The sequence below is a fragment of the Salvia splendens genome, chromosome 7, assembly GCF_004379255.2.
Source record: "Salvia splendens isolate huo1 chromosome 7, SspV2, whole genome shotgun sequence".
Taxonomy (NCBI): Eukaryota; Viridiplantae; Streptophyta; class Magnoliopsida; order Lamiales; family Lamiaceae; genus Salvia; species Salvia splendens.
The window spans coordinates 23,900,160-23,925,548 of NC_056038.1; the positions used below are offsets into that span (position 1 = coordinate 23,900,160).

At 39.0% G+C, this 25,389-nt stretch overlaps 3 protein-coding genes across 4 annotated transcripts; all 3 read right to left on the reverse strand.

The window, feature by feature from the left end:
- Window positions 1-259: 259 nt before the first annotated feature.
- LOC121740971 (casein kinase 1-like protein HD16) lies at window positions 260-6,065 on the reverse strand. 2 transcript variants are annotated; one of them, XM_042133644.1, is made up of 17 exons: window positions 5,658-6,065; window positions 4,907-5,393; window positions 4,630-4,755; window positions 4,471-4,544; window positions 4,293-4,362; window positions 4,172-4,227; window positions 4,007-4,078; window positions 3,769-3,863; window positions 3,570-3,636; window positions 3,360-3,489; window positions 3,060-3,278; window positions 2,692-2,822; window positions 1,866-2,040; window positions 1,670-1,760; window positions 1,337-1,494; window positions 696-884; window positions 260-589 (listed from the first exon to the last, which is right to left on the reverse strand). In XM_042133644.1, the coding sequence occupies exons 2-17, from the start codon at window positions 5,294-5,296 to the stop codon at window positions 530-532; spliced, it is 2,103 nt and encodes a 700-aa protein (XP_041989578.1). In that variant the 5' UTR covers window positions 5,297-5,393; window positions 5,658-6,065; the 3' UTR covers window positions 260-529. The 2 variants fall into 2 exon arrangements, with proteins under 2 accessions (XP_041989578.1, XP_041989577.1); XM_042133643.1 differs by having other exon boundaries at window positions 4,907-5,350; window positions 5,658-6,064.
- An 11,790-nt stretch (window positions 6,066-17,855) lies between these two features.
- LOC121740973 (uncharacterized protein At4g13230-like) lies at window positions 17,856-18,986 on the reverse strand. The gene is made up of 3 exons (XM_042133646.1): window positions 18,862-18,986; window positions 18,605-18,742; window positions 17,856-18,376 (listed from the first exon to the last, which is right to left on the reverse strand). The coding sequence occupies exons 1-3, from the start codon at window positions 18,961-18,963 to the stop codon at window positions 18,116-18,118; spliced, it is 501 nt and encodes a 166-aa protein (XP_041989580.1). The 5' UTR covers window positions 18,964-18,986; the 3' UTR covers window positions 17,856-18,115.
- Window positions 18,987-20,678: 1,692 nt separating this feature from the next.
- LOC121740972 (26S proteasome regulatory subunit 4 homolog A) lies at window positions 20,679-23,782 on the reverse strand. The gene is made up of 6 exons (XM_042133645.1): window positions 23,246-23,782; window positions 22,342-22,587; window positions 21,679-21,848; window positions 21,390-21,606; window positions 21,180-21,320; window positions 20,679-20,912 (listed from the first exon to the last, which is right to left on the reverse strand). The coding sequence occupies exons 1-6, from the start codon at window positions 23,720-23,722 to the stop codon at window positions 20,829-20,831; spliced, it is 1,335 nt and encodes a 444-aa protein (XP_041989579.1). The 5' UTR covers window positions 23,723-23,782; the 3' UTR covers window positions 20,679-20,828.
- Between the last annotated feature and the right edge of the window lie 1,607 nt (window positions 23,783-25,389).

Consider the following 25,389-nt stretch of genomic DNA (forward strand, 5'->3'; position numbering starts at 1 on the left):
GTGGAGTGGAGCAGCAAGATTCTGGGATGAGCAATCCGATGGCCATGTGCTCAACAATAAGCACAAGTTCCGGTTGTGCAACACCCTCAAGGATTTGCTGGTTGTGTTGCGGATGATATTGTTTCCAACATTGTGGATCAAGCAGTTCATGCACAACTCACTCTTCTCTTGGAACTCATTTCTCATCTTTCAATCGACCATCTACTACATGTATTTGATATGATTTAATCTTATTATGGTAGGGGGGCTAATATTCAAATAGTAAATCATAATAGGATGATCGAATCACATTTCAAATCTTAGCAATAGCTTTTACATAAGCACAAAACCTCCTTGCTCTCAATCCTTACCCCATTGCACAGCTTCTACTTTCTATCATGTCCACGGCACCTTCTGCTTCAATGTCGTCTTTCCATTACCCGGAAGCACAACATGTCATATTTTTACTGCCTAGAAACATGGTTACCCAATTTAATCAAAATTTTAGCCTGCCCCCCTCATCTCAATAAGTACATATTGTACAACTACTTCAGCAAACTGTACGACCATAACATATCGATGCAATGTAGAGATTCTTGGACCACTTCTCCTGTAAACCAATTCCAAAGAATAAATGAAAAAGGAAGTAGTAATGTTGAGGAGAACTTGAGAGTAACTCTCATGTAACCCTCCAATTCTTAGATAAAGTTTAGTACCTTTACATGGGTGCTTGGGAATGCAGATGTACGGAGTGTCTCCTGAGTCTCATCCATTATTTTGCGTCTTGGTATGCTAAGTATGAAAGCTGCTTGATCGGCAGTAGCGGCCATGGATGTTATTCTGTACCCACTTTCCCAACGTCGGTGGATTCCTTCACTTGGATAAAGAAAATCAAGCTCAACCACCTGACAAACCAATCCACCCGATTAGTATTACATTTATGTCCCAAAACATCCAAACACACAATATTTCCAGCCAACTCATATTAGCTTATTTTGCGGAAGTGATTGGCATTGATTATAGACAAATAATTCCTCCAAAGTAAATTTACATATCTCAATACTTCAAAAGTCCCACCACTACCATCATTTTATTTCAATTCCCATTATCAAAAAATACCAAGGAACGATATCTGAAAATAACAATTTAGTATGTGTAAAAATGACAATGCATTTTGTTGTGTTGACATTTTATGCTAAGAGTTGAATGTGAAGAATAAAATGCAGTTAACCTGTAAATGTAAATGGACGATAAAAGTGTTCAAATATTATAGACCCTCATTAAAAATAGAGACTTGGTACTTTTTTTAGCAAAATTTTACAGGTTAGCTTAGTGAAATATGGCGAGATGTTTTAACCTGTTCAGAGTACCCAGAATTTCTGGACATCACGACACCCCAGCGGCTGCCAGCAGTTGTCATAGACGTGACATGGAATCCTTCTTTCCACTTCTTATTGATCCACTTGAAAGGAAAGGATTCACTAACTTTATATGATTGTTGGGTATAAGGTGTTCCTGAAGGAAAGACGAGTTAAAAGCAAAAACATCAGTCTTAATAAAATGAAGAAGATAGAATCTCTGCCTAAGTAGAACTTGTTTGCAAGGAAACTTATAACAATGAAGAAAACACAGAGGGTTGGACAGTGAAAAGAAGAGATATAAACGAGACAACAGTAAGATAAGAGTTTACCTTTAGACATGACCACCAGTGAGCTTCCATTAGTTGCACCAGCTATAGAACTGATGTAATAGTTTTTTTCCCATTGTTCCATGATCCAATCCTGCACAGAACCAAGAAAATATTATTGCATGGGCATGTACAACCAGCTAGAATGAAGAAAAGAAAACAATGCAAATATAAAACGAAATAATAAGATTATCTCTACCTTATGAAGAAAAACAGCTGAAAGCTCATAGACCTGTGAAGTAAAACCTGTTCCAGCATCCATGATCAAGGCCCACAGACTTGATGCTGAAGCTACACAGCTAATATACAAGCCATCTTCATTACCCTTCTCTACATGCTGACGGAGTCTTGAATCCGCAACATTGTAGTGATATCTACAAGGAAAATCTCACAAAAAATTATAGAGGTTTGCGATAAAAATTTGAACATAATCCAAGTCAAACACACATGTCGGTTCAAATGTTGCATGACGAATACACCATTCACAAAGATAAAATGCAATCATTCACATTCAGTTATCAGAGTTGTCGAAAATCAATTATCAAAATATTGAGTCAAAATTGGAGGGTAATCCATGCTGAACACTGTAAAGAGCACCAGCATAATCACAAAAATACTGATGTGCATATATGAAAATGTATATCATACACCAAAATGTAGAGTGCATTGCAAGAGGCATCAAAATATGTATTTAAAATGCAACAGTAAAAGGAGAACCATATGAAGCTATTACAATAACTGACATAAGATAGCACCAGAAACTACCAAGAAAACCTGAAAAACCACCAATGATAATATACAAATAATTTACATATTAATCCAAGCAAAGTATGAAACTTGAAGGAACTTAGGACTTAAATATCATTTAAAGTTGTGCGAGGAAAAGTAGATAACAACTGGCAGATATCAAAGGACGTTTGCTAGTCCTCACATTTGCAGTACATTTCTGGATAAAGTACCAACTTTTGGAGAAGTAAAAATTGCACGCACAAATTCCTAAATAAATATTCAAAATCAGCAGTTACCTCTGTTTCATTGGGCGTCGTGCATTATACACTGAGATCCACTGAGTAGCGGGACTACCCAGCCGTACTTTCTTCTTTGGTTGTTCGTCTTCATCCAAGTTAAGCAACAACCTACCACGCTTTTGCCCAACCTGTGTGAAGGAATACGATAAATATACACAGATACACAGAAACCTAAAAGATGCACATCCATAATGAAAATGCTAAGTTTGTCTCGAGGTAAATTTTTGTGCTAAATGAAACTTAAGTGAGAGTCTTCAAGGCACCATCATCCCTAATGTGATAGTTCCATAGTCGACAGATGGAACTATCACCATATTATATGTCAACACACTAAACTTGCTCAAACAAACTGATTTTCATGCTACCTTAAGAGCTCCATCTATCCTTATTGGTCTCAGTGTAGTGCATGGTTCAATCAGACTATCAAATAAGGAAATCAGCTTAGAATAATTTGGCTCCTCATCAAACTTCATATTAGTAACAGCCTCAAGGAACTGTTTAAATGGAGCAGGGCAAAAGCAACACATCAGTTCCGGAGAGGTCGCCATTTTCTTCTTACAGACTAGAAAACTCTTGTTATCACCCTGTCAGGTCACCATCAAACATGAAGGATAAGCCAAATCTGATAGGATAATCATCAAGTTAACTAAGTAAATGTCAATTACCTGATAGCCTTGCCATGGCAACCTTCCTTTTATAAGAAATATCAGGGTGTATGCCAACGACTCTAGATCATCCCTCCTACTTCCTGTACGACCCAAGTGTGCATGCACACTTGCATACCTTATGGTGCCCCTGTGGATCGATAACTAAAGTTTATTGCATACCTTGTGGTGCCCCTGTATATAGCAAAAATTTACATAAACTTAACAAACCTAAAGATATCTGGCCTCTGATCATACTCAACATGTTGCCCGGATGATGCATCTTTCCACCTGGAAGCTGTAGCACAGATTGTGTTCAGAATATCAGAAGATATTGTACTGAGAAAGTGAAGATGCGAAAAGATGGTAGCAAGATCACAAATACTAGAGAGAAACAAAAAATGCTGTATCAGAACAACAGTTATCTTACCCAAACCAAGATCAATAAGATACAGCTTTTTATCCTCTGCTGTTCCAGGCTGGCCAAGTAAAAAGTTCTCCGGCTTCACATCTCCATGCACAAATCTAGATTACCACCAGAAATTATGGAAATGGATTTAATAGCCGTATACAAGTGAAAGAAGCAATTAAAAACAAACAACTTCTTCCTAGGATGTGGTGATCCGACCAAGGAGAAAATATATTCGGTAGTATTTTGTAGGCTTTACCCCTTCACGTGGAGCTTCTCAAGAATTGAGATAGCCTCAACTGCTATGCAAGCTGCCATACTTGGCGACATCCTGTTTCAGGAGCTCATGGTCAATGGCAATGTGAAGCCTAAAAAGAGGAATAAATGGACCACACGTCAGAGACAGAGAAAGAGATGATCTTACGACTGGCCCAAAGAATTCCAAACATCCCAAAGACTAGGCCCAAGTATGTCCATGACCTGAAACAATATTCATCAGAAACAAGATAGAAATTTTGAAACCTAATGAAAATATGAAAACCCACCAGAATGTAGAAATCTCCTTGGCGGCCCTTATAGTGAACCCATGGTACCCCATAGCATCCATTTATGGAGCTTAACAGAAAAATTACACAGCACTTGTGAAAATGAACATCTGAATAAAAAAGAGAAAAAAATGGAAATATTTTGAGAACATTCTCAAACTTTGAACTAATAACTTACTTGTAGACCTGCCATTCATAAGGAGGGCCGTAATTGCAACCCTTGCTATTTCGGTGTTCAAACTTCAACGCTACCTACACAGAGAAATTTTGATTTTATTAGACAGTGCCAAAATCAATTAGGTAAAAACTTTTAGCAATTATTTGTGCTACATGATACCTCGACAGCATCAGGTCCCATTCTTTCACTGCCACCACTTACTCTTCGACCAACATAAACTTGACCGAATCCACCCTTACCTAATTTTCTTTCCGTCTTATACATTGGTGAGTTGCCAACTTGAACCTGTGCCAAGTAACACTGGACTCACTAACCAGAATAAAATTCAAATTCAAAAGATTACTGAGATGCGATATGAATGGTGACTGCAATCTCAAGAAATTGAAAGAACCCCCAATAATCCCAGAGGAATTGAGAAGAAGAGGTAACCAATTACCCTCTCAGGCACTGGAGTTGAACTCGGTTCTTCTTCAACTCCCATTACTTTATCAGCACTTCCACCGTCCATTGCGATTTCTTTATCTGCCCCACCCTCTACTTTATTACAAGCTGGATCCCCTGCCCCAACACCAGCTTGAGGAAGAATCTCACGAGGTGGCTCTGGTTTTAAATCTATCAACCTAACCCCCCTGCCTCTACCACCAGCAGTCGGCCTTGCGGGTGTTGCTGCAGAAGGACCTTTAGCTACACCAGCTGCATTCCCTCTCCCTCTTCCTCTCCTTCTGGTTCTATTCTGAGCAGGTGCAAGAATATTTTCTTCTTGATTAGCAGGCTGGAGATCACCAAGCCGTTTTGATCTCCGTGCTCCGTTACGCAATTCTGGCATCGTCACCCATGCAAATCAGCTCCTGCTCACTTCTGTGCAGAATCTTCAGTCAACCTTTAGAAGGGGGAAAAGGCAAAGTCTTCAGCCAACAAACTCTCTATCACGGGAGAAATTCCAATTTATAATCACAATGAGTCAAAATGTGCAAAATTTCAAAAAGACATCAAATTTTCACACCATTTAACAGTTATGTATACGCTCAATAGCCAATAGCCAATGCAACAACAAAAAACAGATAGATAAACAAGCCTATAAAAACACTATATCAGTCATCTCACTGTAAGTTCATCGACAATCAAGGAAGATTAGACAGTTCATTTCCATCGAATATAAGCAGTTACAAAAGAGCAACAGATCGTACCTCATAAACAGCAATAACTGGATGATCGGAGATAGAAACAGGGGTAAGAAATTTCAATTTAATTAAGCGATCAAAACCAGATCTTCAGCAGAACAAATTCGTTATACCTAAAAAAGTAAATATCCATTAAAATTGAGAAAATAGATAAAGATGTATTGTTGAGAATCAGAAGATATAGAGAGTGAGGGAAGGCGTTGCAAGGTGTGGATATCGAAGAAACTCGAGGTAGAAAAATTAGGGGAAATCGTTGTGTATTGTATATTTGTATTGGTGTTTAGCAGCTCTAGAATCTATGGCTCTACACACATCAACAAACCTTGGTTAGTGTTTTCAATTTTGTATTAATCTAATTATCATCTAAGAATTAGTTAATAAAAAATCTGATGACTTAAATTCGATTTAGTATATGGTAATTTATTGAAAATTTGAAAATTGTGAATCAAATTTGAGGAGGTGGGTGATTAGGGAGACCGAACTAGTTGAGTAATTCATTTTCAATTGATTACAACTAAAATGCTTACCTACCGAGTACTATTATTTTATAAAAAATACCTATAATATTACCAATATAAAAGATTAAATATAGAAGAAATTATTAAGCCACTTCCATATTATCTATGCCGGAGTAATAACATGCCATAGATTTTGCCTCTCCGAGGCGGACTATTGTTACTATGTCGACCTAAGAGCATCTCCTATGGCGCCCCTCCGGTAGGACGTCCGGTCGGACACCGGGAAGGGCGACGGGACGTCCGCCGTTGGGAGGTCGGAGGTCGGATACGGACGTCCCGTGAGGACGTCGGGTGTCCTCGGACGTCCCCGGGAAGGGCGGGTGGACGGGCGCCACTGTGGCGAAGGTCGGACGTCCCGGTCGGACGTCCGATATTTGATTTTTTTTTTTTTTTTTTTAAATTCTATATATACGGCTCGTTGAACTTCTTTTCATTTGCACCACTTGTGTTAACAAGTTTCTCTCTTCTTTTACTACAAATTTCATTTCTACTTAATGGAGAACGATAGGAACTCCCCGGCCACGAGCGAGTCGCAGACTCCGGCGTTTCCCATAGATCTGGAGGGAAACGTTAGCGGAAGTGCGTCAACGGTTCCGGGAATGTCGGGGATGGGTGGGATGGGTGGAATGGGTGGAATGGCTGGAATGGGTGGGATGATGTCCCCTTATATGTACAATTGGATGGGTGGTATGGGGGGTATGACCCCAAATATGATGATGCCGGGTATGAGGATGGGGGGCATGACCCCAAATATGATGGGTATGGGTGGGATGATGCCGGGGATGATGCCGGGGATGATGCCCGGGATGATGCAGGGGATGATGCCCGGGATGATGCCTGGGGGAGGGGGTGGCAGGGGTCATGAACCAGTAGCGGACGATGTGTATCGCCCGGTGATGGCTACGCTGTCTACGGATACCCCCTCCACTTATGTTCCGGAGACTCAGTTCACCGGCTTGGAAACTTTCTCTTTTGAGGAGTTGGGGCTATCTCCAATCAGGGAGACTCCCGATGATGTGGGGGCAGCAGCAAGGGGCAGGGGCAGGGGCAGGGGGATGGGACGTGGCAAGGACAAGGGGAAAGCCCCGGACTCTTCCTCTCGAACGGTGGCAGAGGAGGAGGATGAGGAAGAGATGGGAAAGAGGACGGTCTGGAGCCCGTGGGAAAACGTTGCGCTTGCAAAGGCTTGGGTGGCAATAGTCGAGGATCCCTATGTCGGTGCCAACCAGCATATTGACAGACTGTGGCATCGTATCGCTGAAGCCTACCACACACACAAACCGGCTGGGGCGAAGCGTCGCGTTCCGGAACAGTGCCGGAAACAGTGGGAGCGGTTGAGGCCTAAGCTTAGTCGATTCGCTGGTATCTACCAAAACAACCTCCGCCAGGCAAGCAGCGGTATGTCCGAGGAGGATGTCCGGAGCCGTTCCTTTTCTCAGTACCCCGACAGAGCCTTGAAGTTCAAACAATTCGACCAGTGGGAGGCCTTTCTCGTGGTTAAGGATTCCCCAAAGTTCTGTGGGGGTGTCGAATCGGGCTGGAAGCGGACGAAGATCAACGCTTCCGGTGAATACAGCAGCAGTGCTGGTTCGCACGAGCTCCCAGAAGCCGATGAGGTTTCCCCGCTACCTCAATCAGACGCTCGCCGTCGTCGTCGCCCGGTTGGGCAAAAAGCAGCGCAGCGGAGGGGTCGGGGAAGCAGCAGTGGAAGCGGGTCGTTCGAGGTCGAATCGGGGGCCCCTGCTGAATCGGAAGATTTCAACCGCCTCGCCCGCGCACAAATAACCCAAAATTATATCCGGACCATGCATAGGTGGCATGGCGCGACCGATGCGACGTACAAGAGGATGCTGAAGGAAATCATCGATGGATGTCGGCGCGATTTGGGGATGCCACCCATTGGAGATGATGGCGCCGAGATAAGCGGAGGGGACGACGGGCCAGGCACGGGCGACGGGGGCGGCACTGGTAGCGGCGACGGCACGGGCGACGAGGACAGTGCGGAGTGAGCCGGGGATGTTGGACTATGTATTTTTTTTTCATGATTATGTATTTTTTCTTTTTTTCCTAAATTTGTTTTTTTTTTATGTTTTATGACTTTGTATGTTTGCCCTTTTCAAGTATTTCCCGTAATTTTTCCGTATTTTGCTTTCCCGTACTTTTTGTTTATGTTAAAATTAAATTATTGTGATTTTTTTAATTGCGGGATGTCCTAGTGGGAAGGGCGATGGGAAGGGCGGATATGCAGGGGATGTCCTAGTGATGTGGCAGTGGGGTGGGATGTCCTAGTGACGTGGCAGGAGGTGTTTTTGGGATGTCCTAGTGGATGTCCGAGTGGGATGTCCGCCCACTGGAGATGCTCTAATTTTACTTTATCACAACATGTTTATGTGGATCCTGAGCTAGTCATCCTTTTCACTTGCCCATGTTAATTTAGTTGTGATCTAATTTCAATTAAACTCAACTTAAATTCCCGCTAGTTGTCTGGTTTAATTTCTGCAAGTACCTATCCCCTAAACTAAAGCGTGGTTGCATGCCAACCTTTTGTAGTGTGTAGGATACTTCAAGTTCACATTACCGTTCCTTAAGGGATCAACATCTGCACTTACCATATACTAATCCATAGCATCTTGGGAAGATTGAAATTAAATCTTGTTGATAAGTACAACGCGTGCATACGACACACGTGGATAAAAACGAAACTCTGATTTTCAATAACCATTTATTCAAGATTGTGAGACTAACTAATTTTGTAATGTCCCCGAAATTCCCTTATTTGTCTGATTACCTCATCGGTTTATTCGCTCTTTTATTATTAGTTGCTTAATTTTTTTATTAGTTGCTTATTTGTTTAAACATAGTTAATAATAAAAACCATGTGTTTCCAAAAAGTAAATGACGTTCATTTTAGGATAAGACAGTTTGTAATATTATTCCTTATATTCAATATCTCGATAGTGATCTTTAGCTATACTATTTTTACACTATACAATTACAGTTAGTTATAGTGCTAGTAAAAAGTGCATCAATATGCATAGGAGAAATACATGCAAAGAAAATAATGCGATAGTTCCATCCCTAGCAGAAGATAGAATTCGATCTAGTTGCGAAGCCAGGATTTTTACGATATGGGGGCCCAATTCACTGTTAATAATTATAGGGTTCATTCAATGTCAGTGACATCCAAATGCTTGAAATGGAGTAATATTTAATCATTTCAATTTTTATGTAAGTTTAATATAGATGGAAACAATTTTCAATTATGAAGGGACAAAGATTTAAAATTCATGTAATTAATAGTGTAAAAGAGAACAGATAGAAAAACTAATACAATTGGAATATACACATTATATTGTACTCCCTCCCGCATGAAAAGTATTAGCATTTAGTTCGGCACTGCTTTTAATGTATAATCTATCAATATATAAGAGCATCCACAATGGTTATAGCCCAGCAATAACCCAGCCATAGCCCAGCCACAAACTCCTCCTGCCACATCATCAATACTAAAAATCCTCCTGCCACGTCAGAAATAGCTAAGCCATAGCCTAGCCATATCATAAATAGCCCAGCCACATCAATAGCCACATCACTAATAACACAATATACGGAATTTAATTTACGAGACATATACGAGAAACATTAATAATACTATTTTAATTTTTTAAAAAAAGTACAATAAATTTAAAAAAGTACAAAAATTTTAAAAAAGTACATTAATAAAAAAAAGGAAAAAAAGGAAAGGATCATCTGCATTAATAATACTATTTCTACTGTCGCCGAACCTACCCCGGGTATCATCTGCATATTGGGTGCCCACCCCGGCATCATCTGCATATTGGGTGCCCAACCCCGCATCGCCGGGAACCCCCCCGGCGGACTCCCTCCGGTCGGCATCCCGGGGTAGCATCTGCTGCCACGGGTACATGTTGTAGTACCCGGGCATCTGATTCCATCCGCCTCAAACGGGGATTGGAGGAGTTTGAGAACTGCTGGTCCCTGAACTAGGCTCGTTGTTCAGATCCATTTCTCGGTGCTGATCTTGTACAGAAATTAAGATAGAGAGAGTACTCGTTAATACAAGTGGTGCGAATGAAAATGAAGTGCAAATCGAGTATATATAGTGTTTCGAAAATTAAAAAAAATCCGTTGGGCTATGCGCTGGGCGATCCGGGCGCTGCAATGGAGCCGAGCGGATCGCCCAGCGCATAGCCCAGCGGTTTTCGACCGCCTAGCGCTAGGCGAAATTGATTTTCGAAAAACCGCTCGGCGGTTTTCGGATTCTCTAATGGTTCGCCTAGCGACCGCCTAGCGCCGGCGCTCGGCTAGGCGGTGCGCTAGGCGGTCTATTGCAGCCGCCCAGCGATTTTCGTGAAAAAAAACTGCCTAGCGCTAGGCAGTGCGCTAGGCAATCCGCTAGGCGCTATTGCAGCGTCCGGATCGCCTAGCGCACCACCTAGCGCGAATTTTTTATTTTTTTTTGTTTCCGAAACACTATATATACGCGACTTGCCCGTCATTTTCATTCGCACCATTTTCATTTTTGTTTCATCTCACTACTTTGCGGCACGGTAGGAGTCGGCGCGCAAGGACGTGGAACGCGCATTTGGTGTGCTCCAGGCTCGATGGGCGGCAGTTAAGGGGCCAACGCGTTTGTGGCACGTCGACTGCATTGCTGATATAATGTACGCCTGTATAATCATGCACAACATGATTGTCGAAGATGAAGGTGGACAACTGACTGATTGGGCCAACGATGATAATGAAGATGGTCCAAGCCACGGCGTTGCCGCCCCTAACGTACGGAGTGGGGTACCCCACGATGAAGACGGCCGCCTCCAAGCACATGCCGACATGCGCCAAACGGATGCTCATATTCGACTCCAAAAGGATTTAATTGAAGAGTTATGGGCGCGGAGGACTGCACAACGTTAGTTTTTTTATAATGAAAAAAACATCTGACCCATCCACTTCCCACGGGGATCGACGGAGTTTGTGACCCGCTACTCCCGGAACTAGGCTCGTTGTTGAGATCCATTTCCCTTGTTGATCTTGTACAGAAATTAAGATAGAGAGAGTACTCGTTAAAACAAGTGGTGCGAATGAAAATGACGAGCAGAGCGCGTATATATAGTGTTTCGGAAAAAAAAAATTAAATTTCGCGCTAGGCGGTGCGCTGGGCGATCCGGGCACTGCAATAGCGCCGAGCGGACCGCCCAGCGCCACGCGACCGCCGAGCGCTGTGCGGTTTCTCTCTCCATTCGCCCACTGGGCGACTGCAATAGACCGCCCAGCGAACCGCTCCGTAGTAAGTTCCTTTAGAGTATCAAGTACTCCATCTTAAAATTCTTCAATAAATACTAGAGAGTGAATATGTGAAAGATATCTATGCTAATAGCAGAGAACGAGGAAGATGCAACGAGCTGGAATTTGAGTGTTATTTGGTTTTAACGACGAAAGACGGCGACACAGCAGAGAATGGTGGAAGGGATTGCGCTTTGGAAGATTCGGAGGGAAAGCAGAGAGGAAATCGGGCAGCATGAACTGGGTTAAATCTGGCGTCAATGTGGTGGCTACCCGTAGTCGACTGACGGCGAGGCAAGGAAGGCGATGGAGGGGATTTGCTGTGCGGAGAAGTGGGCAGTGGCGATCGAGTCTCCCCCTCTCCCGGACTGATTTTCCCTCACCTTGCCGGGAAATCGCTGTCGCCCCGGAGAAGAAGAGGATGTTGATCAATTTGCTCTCTACAAAATGAGGTTTTGAAGCGAGGTTTTTCAGCGCGTCCCTCTTTAATTACGCCCCCTCCGATCCATTTCAAGTTTCTCAATCGGCCACTAGAAGGGATTGACGGCGTGGGTGTAGTGGTGAAGTTGGAGAAGGAGATGGTGTGGTGTGGTGTTTTTTTATTAAAAACCATTTTAGTTTAGTTATCAATTTTGTAGTGGTGTGTTTTCGGTTAATAATCAGTATTACTTGCCCATTTTATTTAATCAGTATTACCTGCCCATTTTATTTATTTAAATCTGGAATTGTTTATTTTGACTATAATTTAGTTTCAACTATTTATTACTCTTTTCATCCCATAAAATTTGTTTCAAATTGATATGGGTTGATATTTAAGAAATTGTTACTTTTAATTAAACAATTAAACAAAGGTGTATAGTGGAATGGTGTATTTAATATATATTTTAGGTATATATTTAAGTGGGATAAATTTTGCCTGACCGACTAAAATAGTAAAATGAGACAAATTTATAAGATGTGGAACAAAGGGAGTATATTTTTGTTATGAATTCGTTTTATTATAAATTCTATTTTTGTGTTAGATGGTGATGTTGAAAGTTATAAGTTGCCCTTTTTTTTATTATTGATGATACTGTTTTAGAGACGATCCCTCTTCTATTTTCTTTTTACTTGTTTTGTCCTATTTTTGACAATTTTCATCTTAGAAGTTTAGTAAACAGATTTTTTTAAAATATTGTGAACGTATATTTTGAATTTATATTATTCTCTTTTTACTTTGTGATTTTTCAAAGTAAAAAGACATGAAATATCACATATTAAGTCATCAAAAAATATACTAAAAGATATATTGAATACTATCATTTTGATGCATATTTGTTAATATATACTCCCTCCGTTTCTTCATAGTTTAGTCATTATATCATTTCGGGAAGTTCCTTCATAGTTGAGTCATTTCCATATATGTTAACTTTTTTCTCTTTCTTACATTACCATTTTTTACATTATTCTCTCTACTTTATTCACTTTATACTTTATTCCCATTTTTTACTTTATTCTCCTACTTTATTCACTTTATACTTTATTCTCTCTACCTTTTCCTCCCTCTTACGTTTTTACCTATCTATTTATTTGACACACCAACATAAACAGTCCTTTCTAAAACTTCGTGCCAAAAATTTTTGCCTCAACTATGAAGAAACGGAGGGAATATCATTATTTGAAATTTTATTGTCCCGTACATAGCACGGGTGGTAACACTAGTTAGAAAAGTAAGAGAGAGATTTAAAGAATTCTTTTTTAAAAGTATTATAATTAGTGGAGAATGGGTCTCATTTTATTAGAGAGAACGAAGTTTCCAAAAATAGAAAATTCATACTTTTCAGGGATAAACTAAAAAGAAAGAGTTCAAACTTTCCAGAGACGGATGGAGTAGTAATTTGTAATCCGTAACAGCATGCTTAGGAATTTTTTATTTGATATATGCGATATTAATTACGTGTAATTATTTCAAGAAATTTAAAAAATCATCTTATGATATCATAAAAAATAAGGATCTTTGATACATTCTCAACAATATGAATTGTCTGCCTTATAGGCTATCACGCAATCAACAATAACTACATACTCTTGCTTGTTTTTATCCTTGTTTGAATAATATATCTTTTGCTATATCAATTTTTTTTCTCTATTTGACATTAACTCTACAAAGAATAAGACTAAAACTTAAAATGGACACTATGACAGTGGTTAGTGATGTCAATCATACCAGCTGCTCTTAGGTGTACAATAGTGGAACAACCACTCCTCAGCCACAAAAAGAACTTGTCTGTCCAGTCATCACAGCCACGTCTCAGTCACAAAAAAACTTGTCCAGCTACGTCCAACCACGCCACAACCACAAATCACGTTATTTTATCAATTGTTGGTATCTTTTAATTGGATTAGAACAAAATTAATTGAACAAAAATTATTATAAATAAAAACCATAGTTCATTCATAAATTGTCAACGAGAATTACAAATGAAAGTAATCATGATGTGCTCGCTCTCTACGTGCCCATATCTCTTCAACCATATCGGCCTGGAGCTGGAGATGTTCTCTTTCCTTGCGTATATCAAGGAAAACTCAGAGCAAGTCTTCATCAGTGTGCGGTACACCCATCTGTAGGGAGGCGGTGGCAACATCGTGACTTGCTTCAGCATCATCGTCCACTGTTCAATGCTCCACAGATATACCTTCATCATCTACTATCATGTTATGCAGTATGATACATGCATACATGATATCAGTGACGTCGTCAGCGTGTCTGATAGGGCTCGTTACAAACATGGTTTTATAGGGGTTTATTACACTAACATGGTTGATAATGTGCGAAAAAATGGTGAATTTGAGTGTGCATGAGCTATAAAGTGTTGAAGCGGCAAAGTGCAGGAACAACTTGATCAACTCGAGAAAGAAGCGAAAAATTATCATAATCGAAGATAAGTTGATCAGTTGCGGACAAGTAATGAAGCATGCTTACACAACAAGTTGATCAAGTGGAGTCACCACAAGAGATGATGAGTCATAGGAGAGAGAAGAAAAGATGTCATCCTATAAATAGTAGAGAGAGTGCACACAAAAGGGGAGTTCGACATCATCATCCTTTTTCACCAATACATTCCACACTTCACACTTTTTCGTAGCATGGAGTAAGCAAGTTATCAGTAGTCGAAGTCGTCGTTCCACCTCTACTTTCATCTCTTCCTCCTCGTCAAGGAATGAGGGACCTGGATCTGCCCAGAAGTCTTCGTAGTTTGTGTTTTCCTCACACCCGGAGGGGTTAAAACAATTTCTACTCTGTTTTTAGTTCATATTTTCCATAGCTTAGTTGTTTTGATGTTTTTCCCCTAGTTGTTACTCTAGTTACCTTCCTGTTTGTTAATCGATCTTTAAATTTTTGTTTTGGATTCTGCTTTAGTTGTGTTTATTGAAGATCGTTTATGAAATGGAGTTTTTAATGCGCGATGTTTTGGATCTGATGTTTTCTATTTTCAGTGCATGCGTTAGTTTTAGCTCAACTCTGATTCAAAGTTAGATCTGCATAATTTAGTTGTTCAAGCTTAGATCTGAGTTTAGATGGAGTTTGCGATGCATGTTAGTGTAGATTAGTTGATCTTTGAGTTAGATTATGTGCTGATGTTTGCTTGCTATTCTGTTTTCAATTTCCCGTAGGTAGATTTACGTTTTAGTTCGTCAACTTGCACGAGAATATGGTAGATACTTTAGATCTATTTTCTTTACGTCAAATTTACATGGATTTGTGCTTGATTTGTTTGATTTCTGTTTTTATGTTTGTTGCTCTGTTTAGATCTACTATAGGTGTTTTTATTTAGTTGCTTAGCGAAGAAGGGCGTAGTTCGTTAGAATAGAAGTACATGTCACCTTTTCATTGTTTACAGCTCTTTAGTAGTGCGTATATGTGTGTCAGTGGTCCCTAGTTACTTCACCTTTCCGTCCTTAGTCTAGTTGATCAAGTCAGCTATTTCCTTCGTTTTGAGTCTGTCTAGCATAGATTGATCAGTTCAGTTTAGTAAGTTGATCAACTCATGTTTCTTAGTTTAAACTTAACCCACTGAAAGCATGGCCGCAGCCAACCTCCCATATATAACTCAACTCGCTTCTGTCCCTGAGGGATTCGACCCTTACTTTCCTTTACTAAATCAAAGTATTGTGGGTTAAGGTCTTGAAAGCCCTGAGTCTCTCCGTTCGCATACCCAGCGACCAGTAGTTGTTAGCCGACTTGAACCATCTATTGTCTAACTTGATCAAGTTGTGCAACTCTACATGTTTTTAATTTGCATGTGAACTCCAAGTTTTTAAGGACCAGCTTTCAGTGTCAAACTCACGACGGGCACCATATAATGCCCCATCGCGTTGGAGCACACCAAATGCTCGCTCAACATCTTCCTCGCACCCTCTTGGCGTTGCGCAAACCAAGATTTCTTTTGACCAACTGATCGTCTTCAAAAATACAGACCACCGAGGGTATATCCCATCTGCCAACCACCGAGGGTATATCCCATCTGCCAAATAGTAGCCCATATTGTACTACCTGTCGTTGGCTATGAAGCTGATTTCCGGACCCTCACCCCGGCACTGCTCATTGAAGATAGGCGACGACTGCAGAATGTTGACGTCGTTGTTAGACCTTGCAACCCCGAAATACGCATGTCAGATCCACAGTCGGTAGTCAGCAACAGCTTCCATGATCATCATCGGGTGTTTGCATTTGAACCAGGATGTCGCGGGGTCGGAAGCACGGATGTCGTGGGGTCGAATGGGCAGATGAAAGAAACGTTCTGACGGCACTTCGGAGGGGTTGATGGGGTCGGCCGACCCCACGCGACCCCACCTGCATTCGCCACTGTGTGTAGGTATTCGTCGAACATGTCAATCGGTTCACCATAGACCAACTGCCTAATTGCAGCGGTGCACTTGTGTATCGTCGATAGTTCGATCCTGCATCTGGCATCAGATCGGAGGGTGAAGCACATGTACCGCGAAGCCAATAACGACGCTATATGTAGGAAGAACCGTCGAGACATTCTGAAACGCCAACGGAAAAGCTCTAGCGGAAAATGCAGGTTTTCGCCAAAGTAGTCATCCATCAGTCACTGGTTAGCCCCGATATGGTTGCTGGGGATTGTCCGTCGATACTGGATCGGACGAGGCCGTCGCCGCCACCAAGCACCCTTCCTACTACTGTACTTCATGCCCAACCTCTTCAACCAACGTGTCATATGCCTCATCCCATGCGCGTTGATTCTCATCGTCGGAATCCATTTTCGAAGAAAATTTGAGATTTGCGATTGGAATGGAATGAAAAATGAATTGGAAATAGGTATTTTATAGATAGAAATTAAAGAATTAAAAAAAATCTGAAAAGCACTGCCGCGGCAGTCTTGTGGCATGCAATAGGCTGCCGGCCTCCCACCCGGTGCAGCCAGGTACTCGGCTGTGGCATCACCGCCGCGGCGCATAGGTGGCTTACAATAGGATGCGGCGGTGGCTCTATTATGGTTACTCTTATTGCAAGTTAATCATGTGTGGTTAATCAAGCTTAAATTTTACGGGTCAAAATTTTTAACCCTAAAACTAAACTTTTGGTCAACATTGCTCTTTTCGTTTGCTCTTCTATGGCTGTAGTTGGAGACATACGCCCTCCGTCCTCCAATATGCATTACACTTTGATCCGGCACGGATACTAAGAAATATAATATAAAATAGGTTGAAAATGTTAGTGGAATGTGAGTCCTATTTTAATAAACTCCCCTGTCACCAAAAAATAGACCAATTTTATCATTTTGGGTCATCCCCCAAAATTAGACAAAGTATAAATATGGGAAGTTTTCAATAAATAAAAATCGTACACATCATTTATAATATGGACCCCACAATCCACTAACACTCATTCCACTACCCCTCTCTCTCTCTCTTACTTTCTCTCATCTCTCTCTTACTTTACTAATTGCACATTAAAATTCGTGTCATTTATAAGTTTGTCAATTTTTTAGGGACAAAGGGTGTATTAGTTTTATAATAAAATGTAAGTGAAAATGAGTTAGTGAAATGTATGGCCCTCTACCAAAATTGGTAATAACGAAGTGGGATAATTATTATGGAACGTACCAAAATAGAAAACTGAGAGACATAATGAGGGACAGACGTTTTATAAATACATATGTTTTGTATCTTCTACCCTCTGTCCCATTAGAAATGAAGCGTTTTCCTTTTTGGTTTGTCCCATTAAAAATGAAACATTTCTAAAAATGGAAACAATACTCTCTCTACTTTTTCTTCTCTCTTACTTTACTCTCTCTTCATTAACTCACAAAACAACACTACATAAAATTCCATGCCGAAAAACAAATGTTACATATTTAATGGGACGGAAGGAGTATTTTTAACACACTGAATATTTTCATATACATACTCAATATTTACAAACATATCAATATATACCCATCGAATTACAAATGGGGACACCAAGAACTATCAACCTACTAACATTTTTATCCCAACAAGACAAAAGACCTATCTCAGGCACATTGCGGCTGAGATTATTCCCTATAACATATTAATCGTTAAACTGAACATGGTAATTAATATAGATCATATTAAAAATAATACAATAGTCATAGTAGACTTTAGTTAATTGATTCAATTCTTAGAGTTGATGGTGCGGTCGACTTTGGCCGCCCCTTCCCTGACGGCGGCTTTAGCCGACTCGGCGGAGGCGTCGGCCTTTCCCACCACCGTGTCCTTCACCTTCTGAGTGGTGTCTTTGACGGTGCCCCACGCGCTCTCCGCTGTCTGCTGCACTTTTCCGGCAGCCTCCTGTGCCACGTCCTTCACTTTGCTCGCCGCATCTTGGGCCGTCCCTGAAATCTTTCCCGCGACATTTCCCGCCTTTTGACCAACCTGTTCATTATCTAATCATATGAGACAGTGAAATGAACATAAATTTAAAGGTCGTGCTAGACTCTAAGTCAAATTGAAAATGCCAATAACAAATGAGCTATGATTTTTATGTATGTTTTAAAATTGAAAATGTTAATAACAATTTTATAATATATTAAAATCAAACTAAATATATAATACAAAACAAACTAGAAAGAAGCTCATATAAAATATGTAGCATATGCATACCTGATCTGCAGATGCAAAAGCCTCTTTCTTCAGGTCATCGGCACCCTTCTTAGCCGCATCGACCCCCTTCTTTGCAGCGTCGCAACCTTGATTGGCCGCGTCATCAAATTTAGACTTAGCACCGTAACATCTCCTCGCCTTGTAAAACAACAAATATTTATTCGATTCCATAATTAATTCTACAATCATTAATTCAAATTTACACAATTAATTATATTGGTGGATTTTAATGGAGGTATGAATGATTATCACTTCACCTGAGGAGCAAAAACAGAAGTGTTAGGCCTGCGAAAGATGATGTCCAGTTTCTTGGTGGATTGGAGCCTTGTGAGAGAGTTAGTGAATGCCATGCTTGCCATTTCTGTTGTGTTTTTTATGTAATTTTTTCTATTCAATAACAAATTACAAGTTTGTTAGCAATTTTGGAGAGAGAGATGTATTTATAATGGAAAAGTTAAAAATAGTAGTAATATTTTTGGTTACAACATGGTGGACCTCCTTCGAAATGGGTTGACAAAACTCTTTTTGTGGTAGAAGCGGTTGACCAAGTATTGGCGTCATACTAATTTTTTGTGTATATTAACATTAATTTGCATAATTATGAGTTAATTTGGGTGTATACTTGTGGTATTTAATTTTGTGGTAAAACATACGCATATTAACTAGGTGGTGTATACTCACTCACTTATTCACTATCTAGACAAAACTTAAGTATAAAGCAAGATAAGCATTTCCTCAATCATAATCTATAATTTAATTACAAGTTCTTGATGCAAATTGGATATCATTGAAGCATTAATTTCAACAAATAACTCATGCATAGATTTTAGTTGGACAATAATCCTCTAGTTTAATAGGCACTGAGTCTCCAAAGGCCAAACTATTTTTTTCTATTTCACACTAGAATTTAATATAATTCAATTGCTTGATATAATCATACTTATATCCATCCAATTACACACATATGATTCCAAATAAAAATATAGTTATAAGAAATAAATTAATATTTGAATAATATTTGATTATATATCCATCTATGTAATGATGGGATTGTCTCGTACAAGAGCCTCTATAAATTTAATTTGTCAATTGAGTACGTATACTTTTTAGTGCAAAGATATCTGGAAACTCAAACGTATTAAATGTTACATGCGTGCAATTTGAGAATTTGAATGAAATCAAATTACTCCATCCATCCATTAAAATATTCACTTCCACATGGGTGGACGATATTAGTTTTAATGAGAAATTGATAAAGTAGGAGAGAAATGAATAAAAAAATAAATAAAGTATGAGAAAGAAAGAGAAAAAATAGAAAAAAAAATAGTGTTAATAATTTGAGAGAAATTTTCTATTGTTAGAAGAGACTATTTTTTGTGGACACCTCAAAATAAAAGGATAAGACTATTTTTTTAGACGAATATATCAACAATCAACATATGAAATCAAAGTTGTTAATAACAACACATATGAAAAGTGGCTTAGAAAATTTGTAAAGTACTCCTAATAATATACAACTAACTTAAATAAAAAAATTATACAAAGAAAAAGGATTTAACATAGTAGTATAATCTAAATCTATATAAACCACAAGCAGTCGAAAATTCACCTCAGACATCCAAAGTTGGGTAGAGATAGAAATAAAACTAGGCTTGTGTTTTAATTGAGTTTTTTTTTTCATTTTTATTAGCAAGTTTGGGTAGAGATAGAAATAAGACAATGAGATAACCCTTTTCTTGTGATCCTCGCCTTGCTATCGTTGCCGCCTCATGTCGTGTCTTTGTCTCTATGCGGTGTGGGTTTTGTGAGAACGAGAACCCAAACCACATATACAATTCTGAGATATTATAGGCTTCGTGCCTCCTCCAAAACCCAGGGTTAAACAATTTCATCAATTAGGCAATCGTTTAAACCAAACCCTAAGTTATTCTTAGTCTTGGAACCGAATAAGGCTAGAAATTTATTATTCCAAATTTCAAACTTAATGATTTATTATTCAGTTTTGAAAAGTAAGAAACCAACTAATGGAAAACAGCTATAGCAAGAATGTAAACTAATAAAGACAACGCAGTTATTGTTGGTGGAAAACAGATGAAATTCATTGCAATTGATTGTAAACATATCTAGTTTCCAAAAATAACTTTAAAGAGCAACAGTCCATAATAAACTGGCAAACTCAACAAGTGATACACCCAACTCAACATATTCATCACATCACATCACATCACATATATAGCCCCTCTGGAACACCCTCTTTCTTCTTGAACATGACCTTGTCCTTCGCTTTCTTGAAATCTGCATGCGTCACCTGAGAATGAATTGTATACACGCGTTAATAAATACATGTCAAAACACACCAGACCCCATGTATCAGTAGCTTTCAATTACAGTTGACCCCGAGAAAACATCTATTACTAAATTAAGAGCTCTCATCGTGCAATCTACTAGTCCATTCGCTATATAAATTATCTATATGCTGAAATTTAATTTTACGCATGGGTTTCCTTCACCTCATCCCTGATCCCTATGCTTTCAGCAGAAACCTAAAAAAATGGTGACGGCTTTGAAGAGTTACCTTCATGCGACGCTCTCTCAAGGCAAGCAAACCGGCTTCGGTGCATATGGCCTTGATATCAGCTCCAGAAAACTCATCTTTTGTCATAACAAACTCTTCCAGGTTCACATCATCAGCTAATGTCATCCTTGATGTGTGAATCTATAAGAAAAGTTATATTATATGAACTCCCAAAAAATTAGTTTAAACAACAAAGCATCCCGTCATTACCTGGAAAATCCGTCTTCTTGTCTTGATATCTGGTAGAGGAAATTCAATCTTTCTATCTATTCTACCTGGCCTAAGTAAGGCAGGGTCAAGACTTTCAATTTTATTCGTCGCAAGAATAACTTTCACATCTCCTCTTGAATCAAAACCATCTAGCTGGTTCAGTAATTCCAACATAGTCCTCTGAATTTCACGTTCACCACCTGAGTGGGCATCATACCTGTGACCAGAGTTCTCCAATTAGTACCAGCTTTACCTATTTTAAGGGAATAAATATAGAAATTAGTGCTACCTTTTTGTACCGACAGCATCAATTTCATCAATGAAGACAATTGAGGGAGATAGGTCATCAGCAACTCTAAATAGTTCTCTCACCAACTTAGGGCCATCTCCTAGATACTTTTGAATTAGTTCACTTCCAACAACACGCAAGAAAGTTGCTGAAGTAGAATTTGCCACAGCCTGAAGGTTTAATGAAAAATAGAGGTTCATAAATTCAGGCCAAAGTAAGTGTTAACGAACTTGTACTATGAAGATACAAATCCTCCAGAGATGTCCATTACTCATCAGAAATGCAAATACTACTTCCAGTTAGCTTCCAATACCAATGGTTCTTTGTATCTTTCAGCTCAGTAGATTGAGCCATTATAGCAACCAAATGAAAGAAATGAATAAGAATGTTCAGCTTTGGAGCGAGCATTAGCCAGATGCAAGGTCCATTCACTATCACTATTAAAGCTAATCTTGCCCTTAGTGCCTCAAAGTACTAATTTTTCTCACTTCTTTTGTTTCTCCCATAAAAATTCTGGCAAACAAGTTATAACATGACAAATAAACAAGACATGTTGAAAAGAGTATGTTATAATTTACAACATTACCAATTGTGAGAAAAAATAAGATATGATCTTGAACTTTTAGATATAATCATATAATGAACCAAAACAAAAGGACACACCTTTGCGAGTAATGTTTTTCCAGTTCCAGGCTCTCCGTAGAGTATAACACCCTTGGGAGGTTTAATACCAATATCTTCATATAACTCAGGGTGAGTTAATGGAAGCTCAACTGCCTCTTTGATCTCCTGGATCTGGGCATCCAGTCCACCAATATCAGCATAAGACTCCAAAGGAGCCTTCTCAACCTTCATCACAGATACCATGGGATCAACATCATCTTGAAGCAGTCCAACGACAGAAAGAACCTGCAACAAAGGAGATTTTCTAATTTAAGAACCTGCAGCCCCAACTCCAACAAAGGAGAATAAAGTAAGAGAGTGAATAAAGTAGAGAGTAAAAAGTAAGACAGAGAATGCCAAAAAAGGAAATCATGCACTTAGCTTGGGACATCCCAAAAAGGAATCTGCACCCCTTAGCAAGGGACAGAAGGAGTAATAAATAGTTAGAGGATAAGGTAGAGATGACTTATTTTTCCAAAAACGAGTGCAGAAAATGAAACGCCTCTATTAACATGGAATGGAGAGAGTATCTAACAACAAAAACAAAACATCATCCCCTGACCGAATCTAGAAAGCCTATTTACTTTATATTCACAATCTAACGTTTCTCAAATTGGTGTGCTCTTTAACACAACTTGCATCAAAGAAACATCTAAAGAGATCGTTCAAGCTGACATTGTACATAGATAATTAGCAATGAAAAAAGTAGCATTCCAATTTACTATCCATAGCAAACTACAACTCCACTCTCAGATGCAATTATAGGAATCAATCGCAATTATTAGACGCATTATCTTCTCCAATTATATAGGGAAAACACGCAAACAAACGCATACAAACTGTACAAAACCCTAACAAACTGCAAAACTCTAATTACAAAAGCAATCATATGCATATACTATACCTTATTGTGCATCAGAATGGCGCATCCCGGTTCCAGCTGATCCTTATCGACGAACGACAATATCCCGACGTAATACTCAGGTCCAACAGACGACGAAACGATGGCGTGGTTCTCATCAATCAGCTCCTCCAAATTTCCGACGCTCATCGGCGTGCCGCGCAGGTCGTCGACCTTGGAGCGATCCTCCTCCGTCTTCTCCTCCTGTGGCTTTAGGCGTTCCTGATTGGCTACAAACTCCTCCTCCATCAGCAGATAGTCCTTGATTCTGTCGAGCTTGAGGAGTCGCAGCTTGCACTTGGTCAGAGGCGTCACCACAGGGATCCGTGCAGCCGCCTCCGGGCCCTTCTGCTTGCGCTGCTTGCGCCCGACGCGAGCCGGAGGTGCCGCCGGCTCGAATTTTTTGTCCTTCTTGTCGCCGTCGTTCTTGCGGTCGCCGGGGAGCTGCCGATTGAGGCCTCCGGGAGTACCCTGACCCATGATTGGAAGGCGAAATTAGGGATTTCGGAAAATGCAGTGGGAGAGAGTAGAGAAAGTTGTCTTAGCATTCAAGAAATCAATGTAGAGAAATAAGGATACGGGCAGGCCTGTGGGTCGGGTTATTCCTACGCCCTGACCCGGCCCATATAACATGGAGTAACATGTTGGTTGAAAACTTACTCTCTCCCCAAAAAAAATTGAAATAAGCAAATAGTCCATGAACTATCCGTTTTACACGCAAATGGTACCTAAACTTTAAAAATATCGTAGATAGTCCCTGAACTAAGATGTAATCACATTTTTTATACTTTTTCACTATTCATCACAATTTTGCACCAAATATTCCCCTATGCACGAAGAGCATTTATAGACTTTCATATCTAGGTACTAGATTTGATATTTTTTTATCTCTCTATTACTAAATATGATATTTTCTTATAGGTTAAGTACCTAAAATGATATTATTTGCTTCACATTTTTCAATCTTATTTCTCTCTACTTCTCTAAAACTTTTAAAAAGTAAAAAATTAAAATAAAAAATACTACTATAAAATTCTTAATTATGGAATAAAATTTAAAATTATAAATTTAATTATCAAAAACGTTTAGCTAAATTTAATTTTGATTCTGATTCAATTAATTTTTTAATATTAAATATTTAAAAAATTAGAATTAACTAAAAATTAAAAATTTAGTGTTGATTAAAAAAATTTAATTTTTAATATTATAAAAATAATTAAATCCCAATCAAAATTAAATTTTACTACAAATTATTTTAATAATTAAAGTTATAATTTTAATTTTTATAATTAATATATTTAAGAATTTCATACTTTTTTATTTTCTAAAAATTTTAGAGAAAGAGAAAGAAAGAAGATCTGACATAAAGTGATTAAAAAAGTGAAGTGGGGTATTATTTTAGGGACTCAAACTATAAGAAAAAGGCATATTCAGTACTAGAGAGAGATAAAGAAAATATCCTTCATGCATTGGGGGCATTTTGGGTGTAAAATTGTGATGAATAGTGAAAAAGTACCATAAATGTGATTACACCTTAGTTCAAGGACTAACCACGATATTTTTAAAGTTTATGTACTATTTGTGTGCAAAATGCATAGTTCAGGGACCATTTCCGTAGTTCATTCAAAAAAAATAGTCCAGTTTTATCATTTTAGAATGTTCATATAAAAAAAAGTTCCATTTCTAAAAATAGAAAACTTTTACTTCATATTTTATCTACTTTTTCAAATTTCTTTCGTACTTTACCCACAATTTCCCCTCTCTCATGTTGCCTATTTTTTCTCCTTCTTTCTCTTATTTATTAATTCTCATTAAAACTCGTGTTATCCACAAATGAGACCATTTTTGTGGACCGAGAAAGTGTTAAAACATCCATTCGTCTAGAGCACTCAATAGCGGATCCAAAAATTAATAATCATTGAGTCGAATTGAATAAGATAAAAATATACTACCTATGTCCCACTTTAGGAGTTCCAGTCACTTTTCTGCATTTGTTTTATAAAAATGATAGTAATAAATAGTTAAAGTGAAGAAATGGTAAAGCAAGAGGGAGGATAATGTCATTTCTCAGCTTTAACTATTTATTATTATTTTTTATAAAACGAGTGTTAAAAAGTGACTGGAACTCCTAATGTGGGACGGAGATA

Bases quoted from the DNA above. Each gene is read 5' to 3' on its own strand.
- LOC121740971 (XM_042133644.1), bottom strand. From the start codon at position 5,296: ATGCCAGAATTGCGTAACGGAGCACGGAGATCAAAACGGCTTGGTGAT. The intron at 4,756-4,906 runs GTAATTGGTTAC...TACTTGGCACAG, and splicing joins CAACTCCAGTGCCTGAGAGG to GTTCAAGTTGGCAACTCACC. The intron at 3,490-3,569 runs GTTTGTTAAGTT...ATCGATCCACAG, and splicing joins CAGAGGCCAGATATCTTTAG to GGGCACCATAAGGTATGCAA.
- LOC121740973 (XM_042133646.1), bottom strand. From the start codon at position 18,963: ATGGCAAGCATGGCATTCACTAACTCTCTCACAAGGCTCCAATCCACC. The intron at 18,743-18,861 runs GTGAAGTGATAA...TTGTTTTACAAG, and splicing joins CTTCTGTTTTTGCTCCTCAG to GCGAGGAGATGTTACGGTGC. The intron at 18,377-18,604 runs GTATGCATATGC...GATAATGAACAG, and splicing joins CTTTTGCATCTGCAGATCAG to GTTGGTCAAAAGGCGGGAAA.
- LOC121740972 (XM_042133645.1), bottom strand. From the start codon at position 23,722: ATGGGTCAGGGTACTCCCGGAGGCCTCAATCGGCAGCTCCCCGGCGAC. The intron at 21,849-22,341 runs GTGTGTCCTTTT...TTAAACCTTCAG, and splicing joins GAAAAACATTACTCGCAAAG to GCTGTGGCAAATTCTACTTC. The intron at 21,321-21,389 runs GTAATGACGGGA...CTTTTCTTATAG, and splicing joins CAAGAAGACGGATTTTCCAG to ATTCACACATCAAGGATGAC.